The 22,685-nt window shown below is 36.3% G+C and overlaps 1 protein-coding gene across 4 annotated transcripts in view; it reads right to left on the bottom strand.

Moving 5' to 3' along the window:
- unm_sa1614 (un-named sa1614) overlaps positions 1–22,685 on the bottom strand; it is an 85,328-nt gene that overhangs the window by 45,472 nt on the left and 17,171 nt on the right. For all 4 annotated transcript variants that reach the window (XM_017692845.2, XM_017692844.2, XM_037532538.1 and 1 more), the window contains exons 2-8: positions 14,614–14,686; positions 13,689–13,834; positions 13,204–13,278; positions 12,648–12,697; positions 10,329–10,458; positions 8,090–8,175; positions 3,908–3,983 (exon numbers count right to left, since the gene is read on the bottom strand). In XM_017692845.2, the coding sequence (XP_017548334.1) occupies positions 3,908–3,983; positions 8,090–8,175; positions 10,329–10,458; positions 12,648–12,697; positions 13,204–13,278; positions 13,689–13,834; positions 14,614–14,686 (636 nt within the window). The remainder of the gene's footprint in view (positions 1–3,907; positions 3,984–8,089; positions 8,176–10,328; positions 10,459–12,647; positions 12,698–13,203; positions 13,279–13,688; positions 13,835–14,613; positions 14,687–22,685) is intronic.

The following is a 22,685-nucleotide window of genomic DNA, read 5'->3' on the forward strand; positions in this document are numbered from 1 at the left end:
GAGCTTTAGCGCAGAGAAGTTGGCGGTGTTCATGGGTGTTGTTGCTGTTGTTGTTAACTTGTGTTTGTAGATGCGACAATGTGTTCACTGACAAGAATTTTCCAAAGTATTCCTGAGCCATATTCATTACAGAAGCACGTCTGTTTTCAAAGCAGTGAGTGTCTGAGGGATTGACGGCCATTTAGTATTGTTTTTTGGCCTTGTCCTTTTCTAAAAAAATCTCTGAAACATTTAATTTACTGGACTATAGATTGTGAAGTCCTTACAATACTGCACCAAAAAACATTGCTTTTAAAATGTTGGACTATTTGCTCACAGTTTTTCACAAAATAGCAAATCTTGACCTGAAGCTTTTCGTGAATGCTCCTTTTACACCCAATCATTACAGCAGTACTTGTTACCTACTCATCTGTTTACCTGTGGAAAGTTCCAAAACAGGTGTTTTTGATCATTAAATAAACATCCTAGTCTCACACTGGCTCTGTCCAAACTTTGGCGGGTGTTGCCCACAACACATTTGGAATTAGCCTATATTTACAAACATCAATAAACTTGGGTTGGACAGCTTTTGCAATTTGCTTCAGGTTGTTGCCTATCTGCTCTGTGAAGAACGGTCAAATCAATTGTAAAGCATTTGGCTAAATCTGAGCACATAATACAACTCTGTTCACTTCAGAAGTCATCCTACTGCTTTTGTCAACAAGTATAAGGAAAACAGTTCTATGGGCAGCCACACATGCCCAATCCATAACACTACATCCACCATGCTTGGTAGATGAGGTGATAGGCCATGGATCATAAGCAGTTATTTCCCTTCTCCATATTCTTCTCATCTCGTCATTCTAGTACAAGTTGATTTTTGTCTGTCCATAACATGTTCCCAAATTGTTCAGGCTTTTACGATGTTTGTTGGCTAACTCTAATCTGGTCTTCCACTTGGACACAGATAACCCTACCTCCTGGAGTTCTTTATCTGTGATAAGCCTGCCTCTGGTGTTCTTGGTCTGTTATAAAATCTAATCTGGAATATAAAATTGGAGGTTTACCATGATCTAAAAACTGCATGACATTGTATTAAGCCTATACAATAGCTGGATGGCCACTTAGCCATGAATAAATGACAGGCATGGAGCCATTCATCCATTGTGCATGAACGAATACAGACATTTCCGCCAAAATGAGCCCACACATGAGTACTGAAAAAATCACACTAGACAAAAAGTAATAGAAATAAAAACAATCCTACTGTGTCTCACGCATCACTGCATTGTCATCATTGAGATTCAGCAAACATTAGCCTAATGCCTTCTAAGTTAGCTAAATGACCAAAAGCATTTGTGATGGTTTGTCCCTGCATTGCTAACTAGGTTGATGAATTGCTTGCCTAAACATATTGGCCCTAATTGTGATCTGATCATAAAATGAATGCATTTGAAGAATGGCATATCTCTATGATCAAACTCCAGCATGAATCTGAACACATTAGAATACCAATAATAAGATTAGAAATAAAATTAACAATAATACTAATCATGTGTACATTTAGCAATCCAATACAAAAGTTGTTTTTCCTCATTCTGAGAATGAATGCTCTACATGTCATGTTAAATAACAACAATGTTACAATGTTAATCATGGGCTGGAGGTTAGGGAACCAGCCTTGTGACCGGAAGGTCGCCAGTTCGATCCCCAGAGCCGACAGCACATGACTGAGGTGTCCTAGAGCATGCACCTAACCTCCAACTGCTCCCCGGGCGGTGGGCTGCCCACCAATTGATGATTTGCAAGACTAAATCAGAAGAAGTCAAATAGTCAGGTTAGATTAAACCTTTTAAGTAATCTAAAATATTACATTACTAATTAAATGTCACATAATTTGTAATCAGGAGTAGGTATTATTTTCAAGTGATCTACCCAACTGTTCATATTCATTATCCTTGGAGAAAATCTATGCAACTTTGGAAGATCTGGATGGCTCTGTGATTATACCTGGAACAGGGAACATGAACTATGTTCCCTTTACGTAACAATTTGCCTTTTTTTGTTTTTTCATAATTCCTTCTTCCTTGTACCTTGTCTTGTATCTTCATGTGGATTCTATTCATTTTTGACCTATTTAACAGTGACTTTGTTTTAGCCCAGTGAAACGTAAACCTAATTTTAAAAATGGTGAACATGGAACATGGATGGGATTAAAACACAATCTACTGGCTCAATTTGAGCTTCATTGCTAGTGGCAGCTGCAGGATAAGACATGCTCAGAATACTGATTACAGTCACACACATGCGCGCACACACACACACACACACACACACACACACACACACACACAAACACACACACACACACACACCTGATGCTGTTTCTCTGAATGAAGGTAGCATGTGTACTGCGGCTGACGTTCAGCCTTTCAATTGTATGACATATGAGGAACATTATCACTCTGAATTACTTATGACATGGTGTCTATATGAAATGAATAGGCTTTTTTCAACATTTTTAGCTGTGCTTGGTTCAGCCATTTAATCAGCATTAAACCTAGTTGGTAAGAAAGCAGATCATGCTACACCTCAGCATAAATGATCATCATAAATAGCCCTTAACTAGACTTAATGCAGACCAGCACACTTGCATAACACAGATTCCAAGTCCAATTTCCAGAAAAGCTTTAAAAAAGCAAAATCATCACATATAGCAAAGAAGTGCATCCTGCTCAACTGGAATCAACAAAGACCTCCAACATTCAGTCTGTTCAAAAAAACTATGAATGAAATATTGCAACTGGAACAGCTTACTTACTGTCTAAAAGATAAAGGAGACATTTTTCAGAAAATATGGGAACCACTTATGGACTTCTGACTACTTTGTGTAGCCGGCACTATCTGTTGTGATTGGGTAGTTACAGGATATGTATTGTGACCTTTTTTTTTAACTTACATTCAAATTTATTTCTTTTTATATGCATTACTCCCCTTTATTTTATTTTATTTGATGGGTTTTTGTTATGAAAAAACACAAATACAATAAATAAGAAATATATATATAAAAAAAAGCAAAATCAGGCCACTGTTTGCTGCCAAGGGTTGGTTAAATTGCCATGGCTACACCACATCTACATGGTCCTGATCAGTCAGAGAAGCAGAGTTTTTGAATTGTGGTTAAGAAATTATTAATTTTAAATTTTGGTTAATGATCACCATACCATATCTTTAGAATTACTAAGGCATTTTTAATATTTATTTTTATATTAAATATTAGATTCCCACACCTTTTCAAATAACTGAATCTAGAAGATTCTGCACCTATGCACTATGTATTAAAAAAAACTAAGCTAAACAGCAAAACAGTTCAGCTTTCAAGCCTCAAGTCAACTCAGTCATCACAGAATCAACCCAATCATTGGCTGTATTTCAGACAGAGACGTTAATGAGATTTTCAAAAAGCTGAGTTTGCCCATGAAAAAAAAATAGTTTCCAAAAATCTAGAGAGCGTTTTCAAAAAGCACCTTTTGCAATGATCTAAAATGTAATACTCATGTTGACAGAAGTCCGAATGCAAAGAAAAACTCCAGATATGTGTAAATGAGGTCTAAGTATTTCGCTATGAGCACTATTTGGAAGCTGCCAGTACCTGAGCTTGATGGTATATTTAGCCTCCAATCTACTTACATTAGAATAAGCATAAGTTTTAAAGGAGACAAGAACGCTCTTCTGTAACATGCTCTGGATACCATTTATGACACAGAGCATCTGATATTACAAATGTAAAAGTATATGTAAATGTTCCACCACACTTTCTTCTGCTGCTTTTGCTGCTGATTGCTTGGCCTGTAAACGGTAGGCTGATTGTGATTTGAGCTGCATGGGCACTTGCAGAGAGATTTTCATCAGTGTCAAAAACACTCACAGCGCTGAGTCCTCCAGTTAGAGCATCAATGTACTGCTTCAGCTTCTCAGTGGCAGCCAGACATTCCTGAAAGAAACTGATAAATAAAAATTATTTAAACCATAGTTCGACAAAATCATTCACAATTTCCCCCTTTACCCCAAATGCAATCAATCAGGCTAGACATATTTGGTGTCTTAAATTCTTTAGTTTTGTACTGGAGCATAATTAGCCAGAGGCTAATGTAGTAATGGAAGCTTATATCCCGTTGGTTAGAACTGTGCACACTTATAAAATACTTAGTGAAGCAGGCAGCCTAACAGAATCTTTTATTTGTAAAAACATTGTGATTATTATCTATTTACACAATAAGCCACTTATGTAATGTTAGATAATTGTTTATAAATATAAAGACATTGTTTATAAATATAAAGACTAATGTATCATATAAATATGGTAACTATGTCTACTGAGTTTTATGAATGAAATTTGCTAATTTTATGTAGTGCTAGTAGAGGTTGCACAATGGTATTGATACGAAAACAAAAAGTGCTTTTTAAACTGTTGATTCAAATGTTGATTCGTCGGACCACAGGACACTTCTCCCTTCAATCCATTTTAAATAAGCTCAGCCCCAGAGAAGGTGGTAGCATTTCTGGGTCCTGTTATTATATTGTTTTTTCTATGCGTTTTAGAGTCTTACCTTGCGTTTGTGGAGGCAGCAATTAAGTGTTTTCATAGACGTGTTTTTTCAGAAGTGTTACACATACAGTTTCCCATGCCCATGCAGGGATTTCTACTACAGAATCAAGTCTGTTTTTAAAGCAGTGCCATCTGAGGGCCCAAAGCTCATGGCCAGCAAATACTGTTTTGTGGCCTTGTCCCTTGCATGCAGAGATTTCTCCTGACTGTCTGAATCTTTTAATGATATTTTGCATCGAAGAGAATGGAGAGTATGGATGAGGAATAAATGGTAATATCATAAATGAAAATTTAAAAAATTATTTACTATTGTAGTGATGCTTAGATTTCAAGTAACTGATTAGAATAATGAATAGAATGTGCACAAGAGGGTCATTTCAGGGCAGAGATTCTTTCACATTAATGACAGATTTGAGCCACTTACATATACAAATGTGAACCATTAAGTTAAAAAGATAGGATCTGAGCAAAAAATCAGAACTGAGAGTTATATGAGGTTTATAATGTGAATGTAGCCTTAAAGAGGAATTAAGTGCCCATGCAGGGATTTCTACTACAGAATCAAGTCTGTTTTTAAAGCAGTGCCATCTGAGGGCCCAAAGCTCATGGCCAGCAAATACGTTTTGTGGCCTTGTCCCTTGCATGCAGAGATTTCTCCTGACTGTCTGAATCTTTTAATGATATATTGTATCGAAGATGATGAAATCCCTTTACTATTTATGATGAGAAATTCTTGAGTTCTTGAATTGCTGCACTATTTGCTGACACAGTCTTTCACAGAGTGATGAACTCCTCCTCATCTTCACTTCTGAAAGATTCAGCCTCTCTGTGATGCTCTTTTTATACCCAATCATGTTAATGACCATCACACAACTTTACCAGCCTTTTGTTGCCCCCTTTTTTGAAATGTGTTGTTGGCATCAAATTCATAATGGGCATATATTTTTTAAATAACAATAACATTTCTCAGTTTTAACATTTGAGATGTTGCCTTTGTACTATTTTCAAAGAAATACAGGGTTTAACTTTGCACCTAAATGCATTTTGTTTTATTCACATTTTGCACAGCGTTCCAACTTTTTTGGAAATTGTACGTGAAAACAGCACAAAAAAGAGATATTTTAAATTTTCATTTCATCTTATCAACTTTACTAATTTATGTAAACACATTAATTCCAAACGCAACATGTCAGGCATGGCATGGCGTGGCATGTGCACCTTTAACGCTGAAGGACACATTGTATTTTGGATCAACATCTGTTGCTATCTTAGCCTCTTAATGTTGGTCCCCCGCAACCTGTCAGATCAAATTTGCATCCCTGCAGGAAGTAATGAGTAAAGTATTTCATTTACATTTTGAGATAAGTAATTAGTTACTTTTAATGGATTACTTTTTTTGAATACCTTCCTCATCACTGTCAGCACCACTGATTTATTGTTAATGCTGTAGCCTCCCTCTTTATCACCCCCTTTCCTTCTCTCTGTTCTCTCATTCCAAATGAAGTACAATGCAGCACAAAGGCCTTGAACGTGTATGGGAGAAAGTAGAGAACCACATGCATACACAATGCTCAAAGCATCGATCACACGCCCACACACAAGGCACTCTAAATCTCTCCAGCAGCGCAGCCACTGAACACAACACAGGTGTCATTACTGTTATAATATTGCTGTTCATGCAAAACCTGGACTGCAGGACATGCTACTATTTACTATTTCAATACAAATACAGGCCTATACTCCCCAGACACTTTATTAGAAGCCCCTCCCTTGAGGCTCCACCTTGTTGATGTACTGTTAGAGACTGTAGCCCCTCTGTTGAGGCACAAATTTGCATCTCTAGTGGTCAATTTCTAAGCACACAGCCACTCTTGGCTGGATATTTGTGGGAGGTGGATATTTTGGACAGATGGGCTGTGAATGTACATCTATATAGTAAATCTATAAGATAAAACTTATTCATTGACCAGAAAATGGTCTCTAATGAAGTGGACAATGAGAGGAGCACATGGCAGGGATTTCCTCCCCACTTTCACAGGAGTTACAAAATGCAACATCTCTCATGTTTTAGAGGAGGTTCCTTGGTTATACTATGCATTGTTTTTCTTCAATAACTTTAATAGAATTTTGATGGAAATGTGTATGGTCTATAAAACCAAAAGCATACTGATTTTTGGTTTTGTTGGTGAGTTCACAGGAGTGGGTTCTCCTCCTCTTTTACCCCTCATTGCTCACTAGAAGCTCTGATCTGATAACAGAGTTATGGACAACAATATTTATATTTGGTTATACGATTTTCATTCTCTTGGCTACTAGTAGGGCCTGCAGAAAGAGGCTAATAAAATGGCCAGTGTGGGAAGCACAATGTAGGGGTTTCTAATAAAGTGGCCAATGAGTGGAAGCACAAAAGGGTTTCTAATAAAGTGCCTCATGTGCAGAAGCAAAAGATAGGAGTTTACCATTAAGCAGCTAGTGAGTGGAAGCACAAGGTACTAATCAAGAGAATGGAGAGTATGGATGAGGAATAAATGGTAATATCATAAATGAAAATTTTAAAAATTAATTACTATTGTAGTGATGCTTAGATTTCAAGTAACTGATTAGAATAATGAATAGAATGTGCACAAGAGGGTCATTTCAGGGCAGAGATTCTTTCACATTAATGACAGATTTGAGCCACTTACATATACAAATGTGAACCATTAAGTTAAAAAGATAGGATCTGAGCAAAAAATCAGAACTGAGAGTTATATGAGGTTTATAATGTGAATGTAGCCTTAAAGAGGAATTAAGTGCCCATGCAGGGATTTCTACTACAGAATCAAGTCTGTTTTTAAAGCAGTGCCATCTGAGGGCCCAAAGCTCATGGCCAGCAAATACGTTTTGTGGCCTTGTCCCTTGCATGCAGAGATTTCTCCTGACTGTCTGAATCTTTTAATGATATATTGTATCGAAGATGATGAAATCCCTTTACTATTTATGATGAAAAATTCTTGAGTTCTTGAATTGCTGCACTATTTGCTGACACAGTCTTTCACAGAGTGGTGAACTCCTCCTCATCTTCACTTCTGAAAGATTCAGCCTCTCTGTGATGCTCTTTTTATACCCAATCATGTTAATGGCCATCACACAATGTTACCAGCCTTTTGTTGCCCCCGTCCCAACTTTTTTGAAACATGTTGTTATATTTTTTAAACACTTCTCAGTTTTAACATTTGAGATGTTGTCTTTGTACTAATTGTACTACTAATATTTTTGTATTACTGTATTACTAATAATTGTAATTGCATTTTGTTTTATTTACATTTTGCACAGTGTTCCAACTTTTTTGGAAATTGTACATGAAAACAGCACAAAAAAGAGATATTTTAAATTTTCATTTCATCTTATCAACTTTACTGATTTATGTAAACACATTAATTCCAAATTGGAATGACTCCAGAATCTGTGGATCCCTAATCTCTACAAAAGAATAAAAATGGAAGGCATTATGCATCTTACTTGCACTGAGAGTGGTAGTGCTTGATGAGATTCTGCAGCAGGTCCACACCTTTCTTGGTTTTTATTTCATTCACTTTGATGAGGTACTGTTTGAAAAGGAAAAAGAGGTAGAAATCCATCTCAAGTTAAATTCTGAGCCACTCCAGTTAAAAGCATTACCTTAAGAATTTAAAATACAAGACCAGTCTTTACGTTCCCTGCAGACTGACATTCTCTTCAATTCAAGTGAATTAATGAACATACAATTTGCATATACAGACAAATGACAAATACAGCACACATAGATTATCTGAATGAGACAAATCCTAATCCTAATTTGCTCAGCATGTGTGTGAGGCAGAATATATTGAGAGTCTTTAAAAGATTTGACTTCCTCAAGGAGAGTTCTGGAAATGTTTAATCTTCCATGTGAAATCACAGTGTATTGTTAACTTTTATGTATTCTACTATTGGTGTTCTTTCAAACAAATGAATTGCTGTCCAAATAAATAGCTTTACACATCACTCAGAGAGAAGCCTTAGCCCTTTGTAAAGTGATATATGTTATTACTACATACAGGTACTCACATGTCATGGTTGTCCAAAGTTGATTTTTGTTAACATAAGTGACATTACTATTTTGTAGATACATGTTTTTCCTTAGACACAAATAATATATAATATGCCCCCCTCTCCACATTTCTTCACTCCTGACCAAATGATGTAGCCAAATTTTTATATTTGCTAAAAATCTATGATCTAATTTATTCTGAAATTTCATCCTGATGAAATAAATCCAGGGATTTATTTTTGGGGTACATTTGCATAATTTATTGTCATTGGAAAATAGTGATTTGTGCTTTTTTAAGTTGTATGAGAAAAACTATTTCAAATGTATGAATACGAAGGGGCTGAGGATAGAGTAATATATTTGATTTTAAAATGATTTTTGTTCTTTGAAAATGAAACTTTGGGATCCCCTCCAGGCACAGTATAGTATCTTGCCCCAAAAATAGCAAGAATTAGGCAACATTTTTAGTCATCTTACTGGAGGTGTTAGTTTGTATGTGAGTTTCAGCTCAGCAGAGTTATCTGATCTGTTTTAATGATCTATAATAATAATGTCTAATAATCATCTGCAACAATTAAATATTAAGCGCAAAAAAACGTACAATCTTGAATGTTATGACTTTGTTTACATTCCTCTTGTTCTTGTTATTAATGAGAGTTTAAAAAAAAAACTGTACAAAGATAATAAATTCATTTAAAAAGATTTGACATTCTGTAAACACATATGACAAATTCATGCAAGATTCACAAGGGGGCCTACTTTTCCAAGGTATGGGGGGGCTTCTTGTTCCAGCAGTGGATTTTCTTTTTGTGCTATAAAAAAGTCTTGTTTAACAGTAAATGCATATCCTTAAGAGGGGCATTTCCTCCATTAGCAAAAGTTTTTTAGCAAAAAATATTGTAGATATCTTTTTACACGCCTTCTCACACTCTAGGCATCTACAGTCTTCTTTCTGAGGTTATATCTGAGATCCATCTAGATCCAGATTATATCCAGATATCTGAGGTTTAAATAAGACATGTTCCTCCAAGATAATCTCTTAACAGTGTTCTAGCACCTGATCAGGTGCACCTGATTTCATTTTACATGTGTGAAGTAGTGATGTATTTTGGAGTGTACTTACCTTTTCTACATAAGAAAACTGCACTACTGTTTATTTCAGTTGTGTAAAAGATGACAAAATGTTGTCACTTGTTTAATTAACTTCTTCACATGACTATATATATATATATATATATATATATATACATATATATATATATACATATATGACTATATATATATATGAATATATATATATATATATATATATATATATATATATATATATAGCACATATAAGACGTCATTTTACATATCATTGCTGTCGGAAGAAAACCTTGTATCTCCATTTTTGGCATTTTTCAGTTTTTGACATAATTTGAAAGTAGCTGTTGTGATGAGAGGCCTAAAAGAAATTACCCAAAATGACATGGGAAAAATTCTGGTTCCAGTGACTTACATTGAAAGTGAAGTATGTTTTTTCCTTCTCCTGTAAAGTTACTATTTTGGAGATACAAGGTTTTCTTCTGACAGCAGCGATATGCTACTACACAAGGGACATATGTATGAGCCAATGTTGTGACATTGAAAAACGTGTAGCTGGGCGTGTGCTGTGGTCTGTACTGTGTTATAAAGTTGATATCTCACCTCACACATCTGCAGCTGGAACATCCTGCGTTCTTTCTCCAGCTCTTCTGCGATCTCTCCTCCACTCACCTCCGTTCTCACCATGCCATACTGCTTCGCCAACTCACGCTTCTCTTTCTCTATCTTAGTGCTTTAGAGAGAGACAACACAACAACACATCTGACACCACAGTGGATTTAAAGGAGTAAAAATGTACATCTACTGCTCTGTTGGTGCTGGATTAGTTTTATGTGGGTTTGTTCTGAAGTTCAAGTGAATACAGACCAGATCTGTGATTTTAATCTCAACCTTAAACTCTGCTTTGTTCAAAACTGATGAACACAAACTGCAGGGTAAGCAGTAAGTTTTGAGAGGAAGCTCAGTCTTTTAGTTTCAATTTGAAATATTTCCTCATCTTTTAAAATTACATGGGAAGTAAGTGTGCTGATCATAAGACTAGATATCACAGACAAAGAAGCTAAAGAGGGAAGTCCAGGCACACAGCGCTTACAAGAACCTCACATGCTTTCTTCTGAAATCAAGGGTATTAACAGGGAGTCTGTCCCCAACAAGCTTTAGGTCATGGACTACTATTGAAAAACTAGTTCTGGATAAAAACAGCACTCAAACTCATCTCAAAGGTCCTGAATGGACCTCAATCACTCTAGTTTCAGACAGTGGAACTCGACATGGAGTTCTTAGGCTCATTTGTGACTGCTTCAGTGTGTTCAATTGATTTGGCAATTCTTTTCTATTGAGAGCCAAGCTGAGCATGTGCACCTGAATACCTGTCAGCAATGGGTGCACCTTAAAGTAGCAAATTCACTAATTAGAAGATTAGAAGGTGTCTAGATATTTTTGGACATGCAGTGCAATGCATTTCTAAGGTTTCTACTTACTGACTGTAGCTCATTTGTTTCTGGACAATTAATCAGCCTCGGCTATAGCCCGTTCATCAATGCAAAAGGACTACACACTATACATGCTCACTGCCCATCAGGAACCACTCACAGTATTCTTAAGCATTTGGCCACTCTCAACAAAGACAATTAAACAAATTCCAATTACAATTATTCCAATTTTCTATTTATCGTTAATAGTTTTAGTTAAACAATGCTTTACTGACTGATGTGACAGTCCATTATCAATCATCACATTTCATCAATTGAATAAAACAACATAAACTCACGGCTTAAAATAATATAATTGCAGCCGTGCACTTATATAATTGTAGCCTTGCACTTATGTTCTGTTTATGAACAATTATTTTTCATTCGTTCTCCTCATGAAAAAGTATTTTGTGTTATAATATTTTGGATGCATTTTATGTTTTTTTTTGTAGCACTTTTGTAATTCATGCCGTAATATTGTGTTGTGCATTCAGATTTACCAGTTCAGCCTGTTTTGCTGACAGAAAATGTGTGCAACCTGGCATCCAGAGGTTATATGGTCCTTCATGGATTTCAGTGCTGCGCGATAGTTCAACAGAAGTGACACACTGCCTGTGTCACAGTGCCTGACACACTCGTAGCAGCACCACACAAACTATCATGCTGCTGCCATGTCAGGGTGCCTTCTGTGCTAAGAATGATCCACCCCTCAAGTTATACCTGACCAGTAGTGTGTCCTTATGGTGGTCCCTTTCCATTGATGTATGAGGTAGAGAATGCTGATAAACTGTGGAGCAACAGTTGAACTACTAGTCTATAACTATAACCCTACAAGGTATATGTTTGGTGTTTCTGATGAAATTGCCAGTAGGTGTAGTTACAAGGTAGGTCCCATGTGTTAAAGGCCAGATCAGGCCTCTGATCTTATCCAGCCTGCAAAAGCATTTTAATTTTCAATTATTATTAGCCCATTTCACAACACGCTGCACTACAGTCCCCAGCATGCACTGTAACGCAATGTACGTGCTGGGGACTGTAGTGGCTTTACTGGGTTTGACACCCCTGAGGTAAGTGGACATAACAAACTAGACCCTCAGTTGTCATCATTGTAGATGAAGGCACAGTGTACAATTTCAATTTTAAAAAGGATTAGTTTGAGCCTATAGCTCAGTTGCTGTATAAAGGACACAAGAAAAACTCTTTTTTTTCCTTTAACAGCCTCCTTTTCTGCTCCTTAGGGAAAGGCAAATGTTTTCTTTTCCTTTGCCTTGTTTGGCAAACTTGTCCAATGATACTCTTGTCTAATAAATCTAAATACTCTCCCTGGGCCCACAGTCATCTTTAAATTTATTATCCGGGGAACAATTTTGTAGGACAGTGACAGTCAGCAGTTTTACACAGAATTAACACAATAAAATTTAAATAAACCAGCAGAAGAACAAGCACTCACAATTTATTCTCATAATCCCTCCATGCTTTATCAAACGGCTTCTTCAGGTCCTGTGGGGGATATAAAAGAGCAAGAAAGTGAGATTTTAGTCATGTAAAGTTACAGTAATATTACTCAAAACTGCTCAATCGATTGATAGAAATGTGATTTTAGCTTAAAGTACTGTGATGATACTGCGATTGCAATATGCCTTGAAATACATCAAATACATGTCGTTGCTGCTAAAATGACCTATTACATATCTACATATGTATCACTGTTGTCAGAAGAAAACCTTGTATATCAATTTTTTGTCATTTTTCAGTTTTTGACACAATTTGAAAATGGGATAAATAAAGGAAATTTTAAAATGGACCAAAAGAAATAGCCCATAATTAATTGGGAAAAAAGTCTGTTTTCACTGATTTACATTAAAAATAAAGTATGGTGCTGTCTTTCTTTCAGACACACTGACCTTTACACACAACCCATAAAACCACACACAATAACAGACATGTGACACTTTGGAAAGACACCAAAGACAATCATTGCATGTGACTTCAATTCATAAACTTACACCTTTAACCTCTTTCAAATCCCCTTTTACCAGCGAGTCCAGGAAGAAGTTGATGTTGTGCAGCATGCTCTTTAACTGCAGGAAGGAAGATGGTGAAATGTAAGGCATCGTTATAACACAGCCAATGTCTCAATAAAAGGAACTTAATATTTAGAGGTCCCTGTTATCACCAGGATTAGCAAAGCATGGTGTAATTTTATATTTTTTTGTAGTTTGTGTCTGTAGATAACTAAACTAACTAAAATGTGTTACTAACATAACTAGGAAGGAATAATTAGTTGAAAAATTTCCCTCTCAACTTAAATGTAGTCCATCAGCCAAGACACATTCGGTGTCTAACATTTGTTTCTGTCATTTTGCACTGGAGCTTCCAGAAGTAATAAGTAACACACATCAAACATGTCTTGGCTGATCTACTGTATTTGGTAAAGTAAGAAAAGTAGTAAAGTAGTCCTCTAAACTGCTCTTCATCCACAGCGACTCACCAAGTTCTTCACTGGCGTCAACAGCTCTTTGGAAAACTCAGCAAACTTATTAAATGCAGAGGCCACCTCCTGCTCTCCGTTATTCCGGAAATTTACAGCCAGCTTTTCCATGGAGTTGATGTACAGCTCCAGATGTGTTATGTGGTCTACAGGGATGTTTACAACAGTGCATATTTTTTACTTAACAAACATGATATAGTGTCAAATCACATTCATTCAGACATGACAGGAGTAAAACCATTTGTTACAGTCCAGATTTTTCAACTGATCTCTATCTGCTGCATCTGTGTCACATGGACAGCTATCACCAACAATAATTTCAGCATGTTTAGAAAAGAAAAGAAAACTTCACTTAAAACAGTCACTGGGCAGCTGTTGAAGCAATGGTCATTAAGCTAGAAGAGATTCCAAAACAATTTCTGATGAGTGTAGACTTCACTGATCCACTGTCAGGCAGAAATTTAACACCACTGCTACCCTTCCCAGGAGTGGTCATCCAACAAAACTGACTCCAAAAGAAAAGCATCCAGTGACATAGAAAATGCTGTATATCTATTTGTAACAAGTCTGGATATAGCAAAATTTTCAAAATAATAACAGCTGATATATATTGGAAAACATATTTTATTACACTAATAAAGGTGGAATTCTTCATAATATAGCATTGCTATTTCCTGTGTGTATGAATTCCATTACCATGTGATCATGAAAGAAAAGAAAAGTCTTGAAAGTGGTCTATAATACATTTTGGAACAAATCCTTTAAAAAAACAGGCTGGTTCCTAAAAGGGTGGAAGTAGTTGCCTGGTCCTGTCTTGGTAATGGTTGCAGTTTCCTTGATGCTGTTTCATGTTGTCTGAGTAGCTATTTGAAATGAGGCACAATTCAATCCATTAGAAGTTATTATTCTGCAGGAGTGAGTTTACCTTGACCTGAGGCATGCTTAGCTTTGGCAGCTTTCTTCATTTTCTGCAACACCATCCGGTCACAATCCAAGGCCTACAAAAAAAGCAGTTTCAACAGATAACTTAAAGCTAGGGCAATTATTAGCATATTTGTTCTGAACATCCTGGAGAATAATGATATCGATGTATACATATGCATTTTAAATACACAATATCTCCCGTACTGAATTCAGCTACTTTAAGGTTCACCCATTACTGACATACATAGGAGTATAATGTTTATAGAAAAGCACTGCTAATACTACGGCTTGCTCTGGAGAAGCTGCACATTCACTATATTTCCAAAAGTATTTGCTCATCTGCCTTCACATACATATGAGCTTGAGTGACATCCCATTCTTAATTCATAGGATTTAATATGATGTCGACCCACCCAACTCTTTTGGGAAGGCTTTCCACAAGGTTTAGGAATGTGTTTATGGGAATCTTTGACCATTCTTTCAGAAGCGCATTTGTGAGGTCAAACACTGATGTTGGATGAGAAGGTTTGCTCACTGTCTCCACTCTAATGCATCCCAAAGGTGTTCTATCGGTTTGAGGTCAGGACTCTAAGCAGGCCACTCAAGTTCTTCCACACCAAACTTGATCATCCATGTCTTTATGGACCTTGCTTTGCGCACTGGTGCGCATTCATGTTGGAACAGGAACAGGCCAGCCCCAAACTGTTCCCAGAAAGTTGGGAGCATGAAATTATCCAAAACGTCTTGGTCTGTTGAAGCATTAAGAGTTACTTTCACTGGAACACTTTGCATTGCGCTTGGTGATGTAAGGCTTAGATGCAGCTGCTCGGCCATGGAAACCCATTCCATGGAGCTCTCTATGCTGTTCTTGAGCTAATCTGAAGGCCACATGAGGTTTGGAGGTCTGTAGTGATTGACTCAGCAGAAAGTTGGCGACCTCTGCACTATGCGCCTCAGCATCTGCTGACCCTGCTCTGTCATTTTACATTTGAGGTCAGGACTGACGAGGAAATTTCACGACTGGGCTTTCTGCACAAGTAACGACCCATTCTTTCACAAAAGTTTGCAGAAGCAGTCTGCATGCCTAGGTGCTTGGTTTTATACACCTGTGGCAATGGAAGTGATTGGATCACCTGAATTCAATGATTTGGATGGGTGAGTGAACACTTTTGGCAATATAGTCTATGTATAAAGATCACCACACCTAATGCTAAACCTAGGTTAGAGGAGTATAAAGACCCCGAGAATTGGGCTGTGAGCAATGGAACTGTGTTCTCTGGAGTGATGGCGTTCCATCCAGTACCTATGGGATGAGTTGCCATGGCTTTTGTCTGCCAGAATTAATCATCGAACAGTAGTACCTGACCCAACAAATGCTCTTGTGGCTGAATGTATACAAATCCTCACAGCAATGTTACAACAAAATTTGTATTTACAGATTTAATTCCACTAATAATCTTAGTGGTTAATCTGACATGTTACATCTTCAGTTCAGCTCCTGAAGTCCTAGCAAATTGAAGTGTATCTACTTAATCTAGGCCTACACAACAAGATTTTTATCCTGATTTGCTAATTTCAACATATTTTCACAAGCTGCACAGAATTACCAGGTAAAAGGCTTAATCAAAAGTGACTGACAAAATGAATGATCTGGTAATGTGAGAGCAGAAACAAACTATTCAACATTTGGAGAGAGATATTTTAAGAAATTTTTGATTTTTACAACTCAAAAATGGTCAGCGATGTAACACAATAAACACAGGCAACAGTCAGCAAGAAAAGTAAAAGAGTGGAGAAAAAAGGAGAAGAGGCATGTATGCAGTGAACTGCTGAGACAGAGGAGCTGCTTGTTGAATGCAAATAAGCAAAAATAATATGTTTACAATGTATGGATCAAGATGTCAAGGCATTCTCTTCACAATTTAAAGTCAGCTTCCAGTTTGCAGTGGCATATTCTCCACTGGACAATTTTCCATTGGACTGTTCAAAAAACCCTTTGTTTCTAACTAAAACTCAACAAGCATGATACTACCTAACAAAAGTTAACTTTAAAAATTACAGACATGTTTTTTTTTTTATTATTATGTCACAGGAATCATTAGGCCTTCTCTGAAGGACTGGAAGGCACTGCAGGTTCCCCACTGCTTGATAAAGGACACTGTCAATTAAGAAAAAGCCTAGTCTCCAGCATGTACAGTCAACCTTTCAGCCTAAAGAGTGGCACTGAATGTGTTGCTCTATTATTCGGCCATTATAGAAACTTCTGCTTCAAAAACATCACATATTACATTAAACAGTCAAACTGGGAACATCCCTTTATACAGACATTTCCTGTTTCAGCAATTAAAACATTGCAAAACACTATTTCCAAGTGTCATTCTATGTGTTAATTTCCTTTTTGAAACTACTTTACTAAATGTGCAGTTACAATGTAACATCTGAGGCCTCTGAACAATGTCAATGTTTTGTATAAATGCATTGTAGATACCATACAGTAAAACAGTAACAGATGTGTTAACAAGTACACAATGTAATTGTGATTGCAGTCTTCTATAAAAGTTAAAACTTAAAATTGAGGCTCCGATTCAGTTCAGCTCGCCCTTTCAGAGCTCAAACAACCCTTCCTTCAATAACAAGCCAAAGCTAGTGACATTACAACCCATGATTGAATGGTTTTGCTTGCTACTAGTATGAAAATAATTAATTTTAAACATATCGATTTTAAGGGCTAAATATTGCAAAAATTGATATGAATTAATTCAATCAAAATTTATATTTTAATTTAAAACTCCAATGGCCAGTTTAGCAGACTTGGGTTAAGCCTAGCCTCTGACTATACTGCAGTGTAAATCTTTCACTAAAAAATTATTTTCAGTGACATAAGCTTAATCTGGGTTGGAGAAACTGTCCCAGATTTACTGATAGAAATCATTGTCAGTTCATTATTGTCACATTTTAAAACAAAAACGTATAACACAATATAACCTTGGTTGCACTGAGGCTGGGGTACCCATAATTCTTTGTGGTTTGGTTTTTGATTAATTAACTCTTAATTTTCTTATTTTTCATCAGTTCTCTTTGTTTGGTGTATATTTTAAATTTTTTTGTAACATGTATCATGGTTCTGCCTTCAAATTAAGCAGTTCAGTCTGTATTGCTACAATACAGCTACACTGGTAAGAGCTCCAATGGTAATGACTTATTAGTACTGATATTATCTGTCACTAAAAATCATTCATGTTGTTTGAACTACATTCTGATAAACTAAATACATTTTAGAAGCAAACACCCATGTGCTATGTACAACAGCGACAACTAACAGGCAGTCTGGTAAGAAATACTGAGCATTCAACCCTAAACACAGAAAAAAAAGTGAAAATATATATAAAATGGTCTATTAAAACAGGCCTAGATCACACAGTTACAATAATAGTCACAAATTGTAATTAGATATGTTTTCCAAATCACATGAACTGATGAACACAATACATATTACTAAACTGTGATATGAACTGAAATATGAAAAACTATGTCCAATGATTTTTATATAACATTTAAATGCACTAAATCTAATAAAACAGGACTAATTATGCTCTCTTTGTAATGAAATATTTTGAATTTTCTGTATAACTATAACCCCACCGTGGTGGGGTCTGAAGTCTAAAGATTTTATTATCTTTAAAAGTTATGATGCCTGATTTTTAAAGCTTTAAATAGGGTTTTAGTCTAAAATGTATTTTAAAAAGCCATTGTTGTTGGAGAGGTACATACAGTTTTACAGTTTTTTTCAGACTTCCCCCTTTTATTACCATTAACAACAACACATATAAAACTCAGATGACATGTGAAGGTTCACTGGTGGTTTTGGGCAGTAAATAAAATAGCTATGTCTGTGCTGTAGTCATCGCCACCCCTGGTTCCTATCACCACAACTGTAAACAACTGTTGGAATTTCCCTTTAGGCAATGACTACAGATGGCACAATACAACTTTTTCTTCATGTACCAATTAGATGTTTCTTTACAAACTGCTAAGGTTAAAATGAACTATTTTTAATGGAGGCAGTTCTCTTAGATAAACATCTAAAAGTAAATCATATACTTTAAACTACTCAAAAACTCTATTATCTCAAAAGAAGAAATACAGTCATTCATTCTTTTTTCCCCTATAAGAACTGGTGCAGCATTTTCTGCTGATATTGACCTGACACTGAAGGATGGTTTTAGATCGATGATCTCTAGTACTGATGACTTAAGTGTATCTCACCAACTGAGAATGGAAAACACCGTGCTCCTGAAATAACAGCTACCATGACTCACAGCTACCAAAGTCCAGCCCTAATCCAACCTTATCTTTAACCTAAATGGGAAATAGAATTTCCTCTGAATTTCCGTTTCAGTTATCTACCCCTCTGCCATCCATGAGCTCAGTATAAACAGTTTGGTCTTCAAAGTATCAGACGGAGCTGAGCTGAGCAAACACTGACCCTGCATTTTTACATTGTATTAACCCTTACAAGTTTAGAGCTGTTATTGATGCATAGTCTAGAGTTATTAATACCTAGCTACCTAATAGATTACATTTACATTAGATTTACACTGCATCATCATGTTCAAGTCTGCACTTCTACTACTTCTTCTGTTTGTTATAGCAAAATGTGACAAAAAATGTAAACACAATTTTGTTTTACATATAACACAAACTTTTCATCAACTTTAAATATTAATAAAATATTTCCTTTTCCACATACAGACATGTAATTGATTAAAAGTTTAAAATCCACACTTTCCACAGAATTTCTCCATTTGCTTCAATAAGTCATAATAAAATGAAATATTGTATGAGGTGATTTAAGTGTTGACCGATAATGACCAATTCTACATTGTCATATTACATGTCATAATAAATGTCATATTATTATAATTCTACATTGTCATATTAATGAAACCTGTTGATTAATACAAATACATTAAACCTTAAAATGTAACCTTAAAGCGGGTATTAAAAAGTTTCACAAAACTGTTTGGTTTTTTTTCACAAAAATTTCCCCAACAAAAATTTAGCAATCAACAGTATGAGGTGTTGTTGACTGTCTTACATTTCATTCAAAAACATACTGTCAGTGCTTTATATCAAGATTTCTGCTGATGGAATTATCTTGTTGACATTACGACCAAACAATACATCATTGTGTCCTAATCCAAAGGTAATTTCTTCGCTTTTGCTATGGTACGCCACACAACAATCCAAGGCAAACCATAAAAAGGAAGCCTTTCAGAGGTACTGACCATCTCAGTGAAACTTAAGGTTCATCTGAATGGCTGAACATTATATAGAAATACCAGAGAAGATTGACAGGGAAAAGAATCATAGTAATATCCACTACAGGAGGGCATTATGACGATACTCCGTTATCACGACAAAGTGCCTCAGAGTATGTGGATATTGTGGATATTGTCAGTACTTGAAGAACAGTGTTTCATTGCAAAGAAAGCATAATTAGCCGTTAATTAACATCATGACATCTACAAGGGCTGGGCTCTGAACTAGTTCAAGGAAATAAAAATGAAAAACTAAAACAAAAAGTAACTATCTCAGAACAAAAATGCAACCAGAAACAGTCATCTCTAATAGGGGTTAAGTCAGTTAAGTCAGTAGTCAAGATTTATTTATATAGCTTTTTGCAACAGCAGCTTTGCCAAAAATTTGTGTCCAAGCCCCCAATGAACAAACCAAGGGTGACAGTGGGAAGGAAAACTCCCTTAGAGCAAGAGGAACCAAGACTCCAAAGGGGAACCCATTCTCCTCTAACAATTCAAGGTGCGAGTAATTGAATTCTGAAATCATCATGCATGATTTCATTCAGTGCATCATTTCACAAGGCACAGTAATTTTGGTCATAAGCTATAGATTTAATCAGTTATCTCCACCCATAAAAAGATAACAGCTCTAACTGTCCTCTTGAGGGCAGGTCAATGTATTTAAATGAAAAATTTGCTATTTTAACTATGTGTATCATTTCATTTGGAATTATTTTGATCAGAATAACCTCCAGTAAATAATTATGGGCTATTTCATAGCTACATGTTACTATACAATTATACAAACAGAAATATTCAATAGCCCCTTGACTTGACATAGCAATAGGACTACTATTACTAAGGGAGCTCCAGTGTAATGCTGTCAATAGTTCTCGCTTGTACTACTGTATGTACTAAAGCAGACAATGAAAAATGTAGACAAAAACATTTATTGCGTGTTACTTGTTACATCTGACCGTTAGTATGGACATTACTACAGAAGTCTGAAGTAGCGCTGCTTAACTGAGTCGTCTGCTATGTGTTTCCACACGACAAAATCTTTTAAGGTTTTAATAAACCTTATTGCTGTACTGCTCCTCAAAGTACACTATAAGTGTCATTTTTGTGAGAACCTCAACTATTTTTGTTACACCAGGTTCAGTCAATTACTGAAGACTATTCACATCTCAGCTAGTAATATACAAACTATGCAGATACCGGATTAAAATCATGGACCATTTGATTAATCACCTAAAATACACAGGTAAAACTAATCCAGCTACATTTGGGCTCAAATACTCATGTCTGCATTGCGTTTTTTTGGTTGCGTTTTCATCGCAATGCAAATTTACTTTTTGTTCTTTGCAGGTTCAGTGCCCAGATTCAGTGCAGTAAGACTAGTCTCAGGTTTAGAGACTAATAAAGGGGACGATTCATTCTACACTGCCCACTAAAGCTCAGTGAGTCAGAATAATAGAGAAGTTCTGGCAGCCAAGCCCCCGCACAGACGTCCCAAAATAACACAACAGCAGTCACGAACACACGCAGCTGCCGTGTAAAATATCCTTACAAGTAGTGCAGTTTCATCAAGGCAAGGTAACAAGGTCACATGATCTGGAAATGTATACATTAAATCTACATCTTCTAAAAATCCAAAAGCAAAACCATAAAGAATAAGATATCTGAAAGTGCTGGAGTTCGTGAAGTTGTGTCTTTTGAAAACTGAAAAAGACTATGACTGGCTTGTCATGGTGAAACTTTCATGCAACTAGTGGCATACTGCGAGTTGCCTGCAACATACTATCCACGCAACCTGACAAGAAGCAAATAAAAACAATCAATGTTGCATGCAGCATGTGATTACTCCACTTTACAGACAAATTAGCAGCTCATACATTTTGATACACCATATCACTCTTGCTATCTTCTAAGATCTTTACAGCTGTCACTGCCATTCTTTTTATTCTATATCTATATATCGGTCATTTATCAATCTGTATAGGGTTCATTACTGCATATTTGAATGTTTTCATCTGTTACGTGTAGGTTACGCTGATTAAGGAAATAAATGCTTGAGCTTATGACTATAGCCTAATTGATGCCTCAATCATCCTGTCCTAGAAGCACAAAAAGATCATCATGGACCATAATTTAAAATCCATCACTATCCACTTCTGTGATAATTTTATGTTCTGGATCCCAAATGAGCTCTTTATAAAGTGGTGCATCTAATTCATTTGATCTAATTTACAAGCATTTGTCACTTTGTTTGCACACAGTTAGACCTCTGCATTTAACCCATCCATGCACACTAACCACATACATGCACACTAGTGAACACACACACTAGGGGGCAGTGAGCACACTTGCCCGGAGCAGTGGCAGCCCTATCCAATCCCGGGGAGCAATTGGGGGTTAGGTGCCTTGCTCAAGGGCACTTCAGTCACGGACTGTCTGCGCTGGGCATCGACCCGGCAACCTTCCGGTCACTGGGCTGGTTCCCTAACCTCCAGCCCACAACTGCCCCTAAAGAGAAGAAAATGAATCTAGCTATGTAAATCAAATTAACAGCAGGCTAAAGAATAATAAATGGTAGCTCATTTGTTACACATTTGCTACTGTTAACTGGCTATCTGCAGAAATACTAACTTCAAGAAACTTGCAATTAATAAAATAAAACCGACAAAATGAAAAACCACCAACCTCGTCTTCTTCTCTTTTATTTTCCTGTTCATCAATCTAAAATAGTGTTATATAATCAGCACATTGACTT

Source organism: Pygocentrus nattereri, chromosome 21, assembly GCF_015220715.1.
Source record: "Pygocentrus nattereri isolate fPygNat1 chromosome 21, fPygNat1.pri, whole genome shotgun sequence".
Taxonomy (NCBI): Eukaryota; Metazoa; Chordata; class Actinopteri; order Characiformes; family Serrasalmidae; genus Pygocentrus; species Pygocentrus nattereri.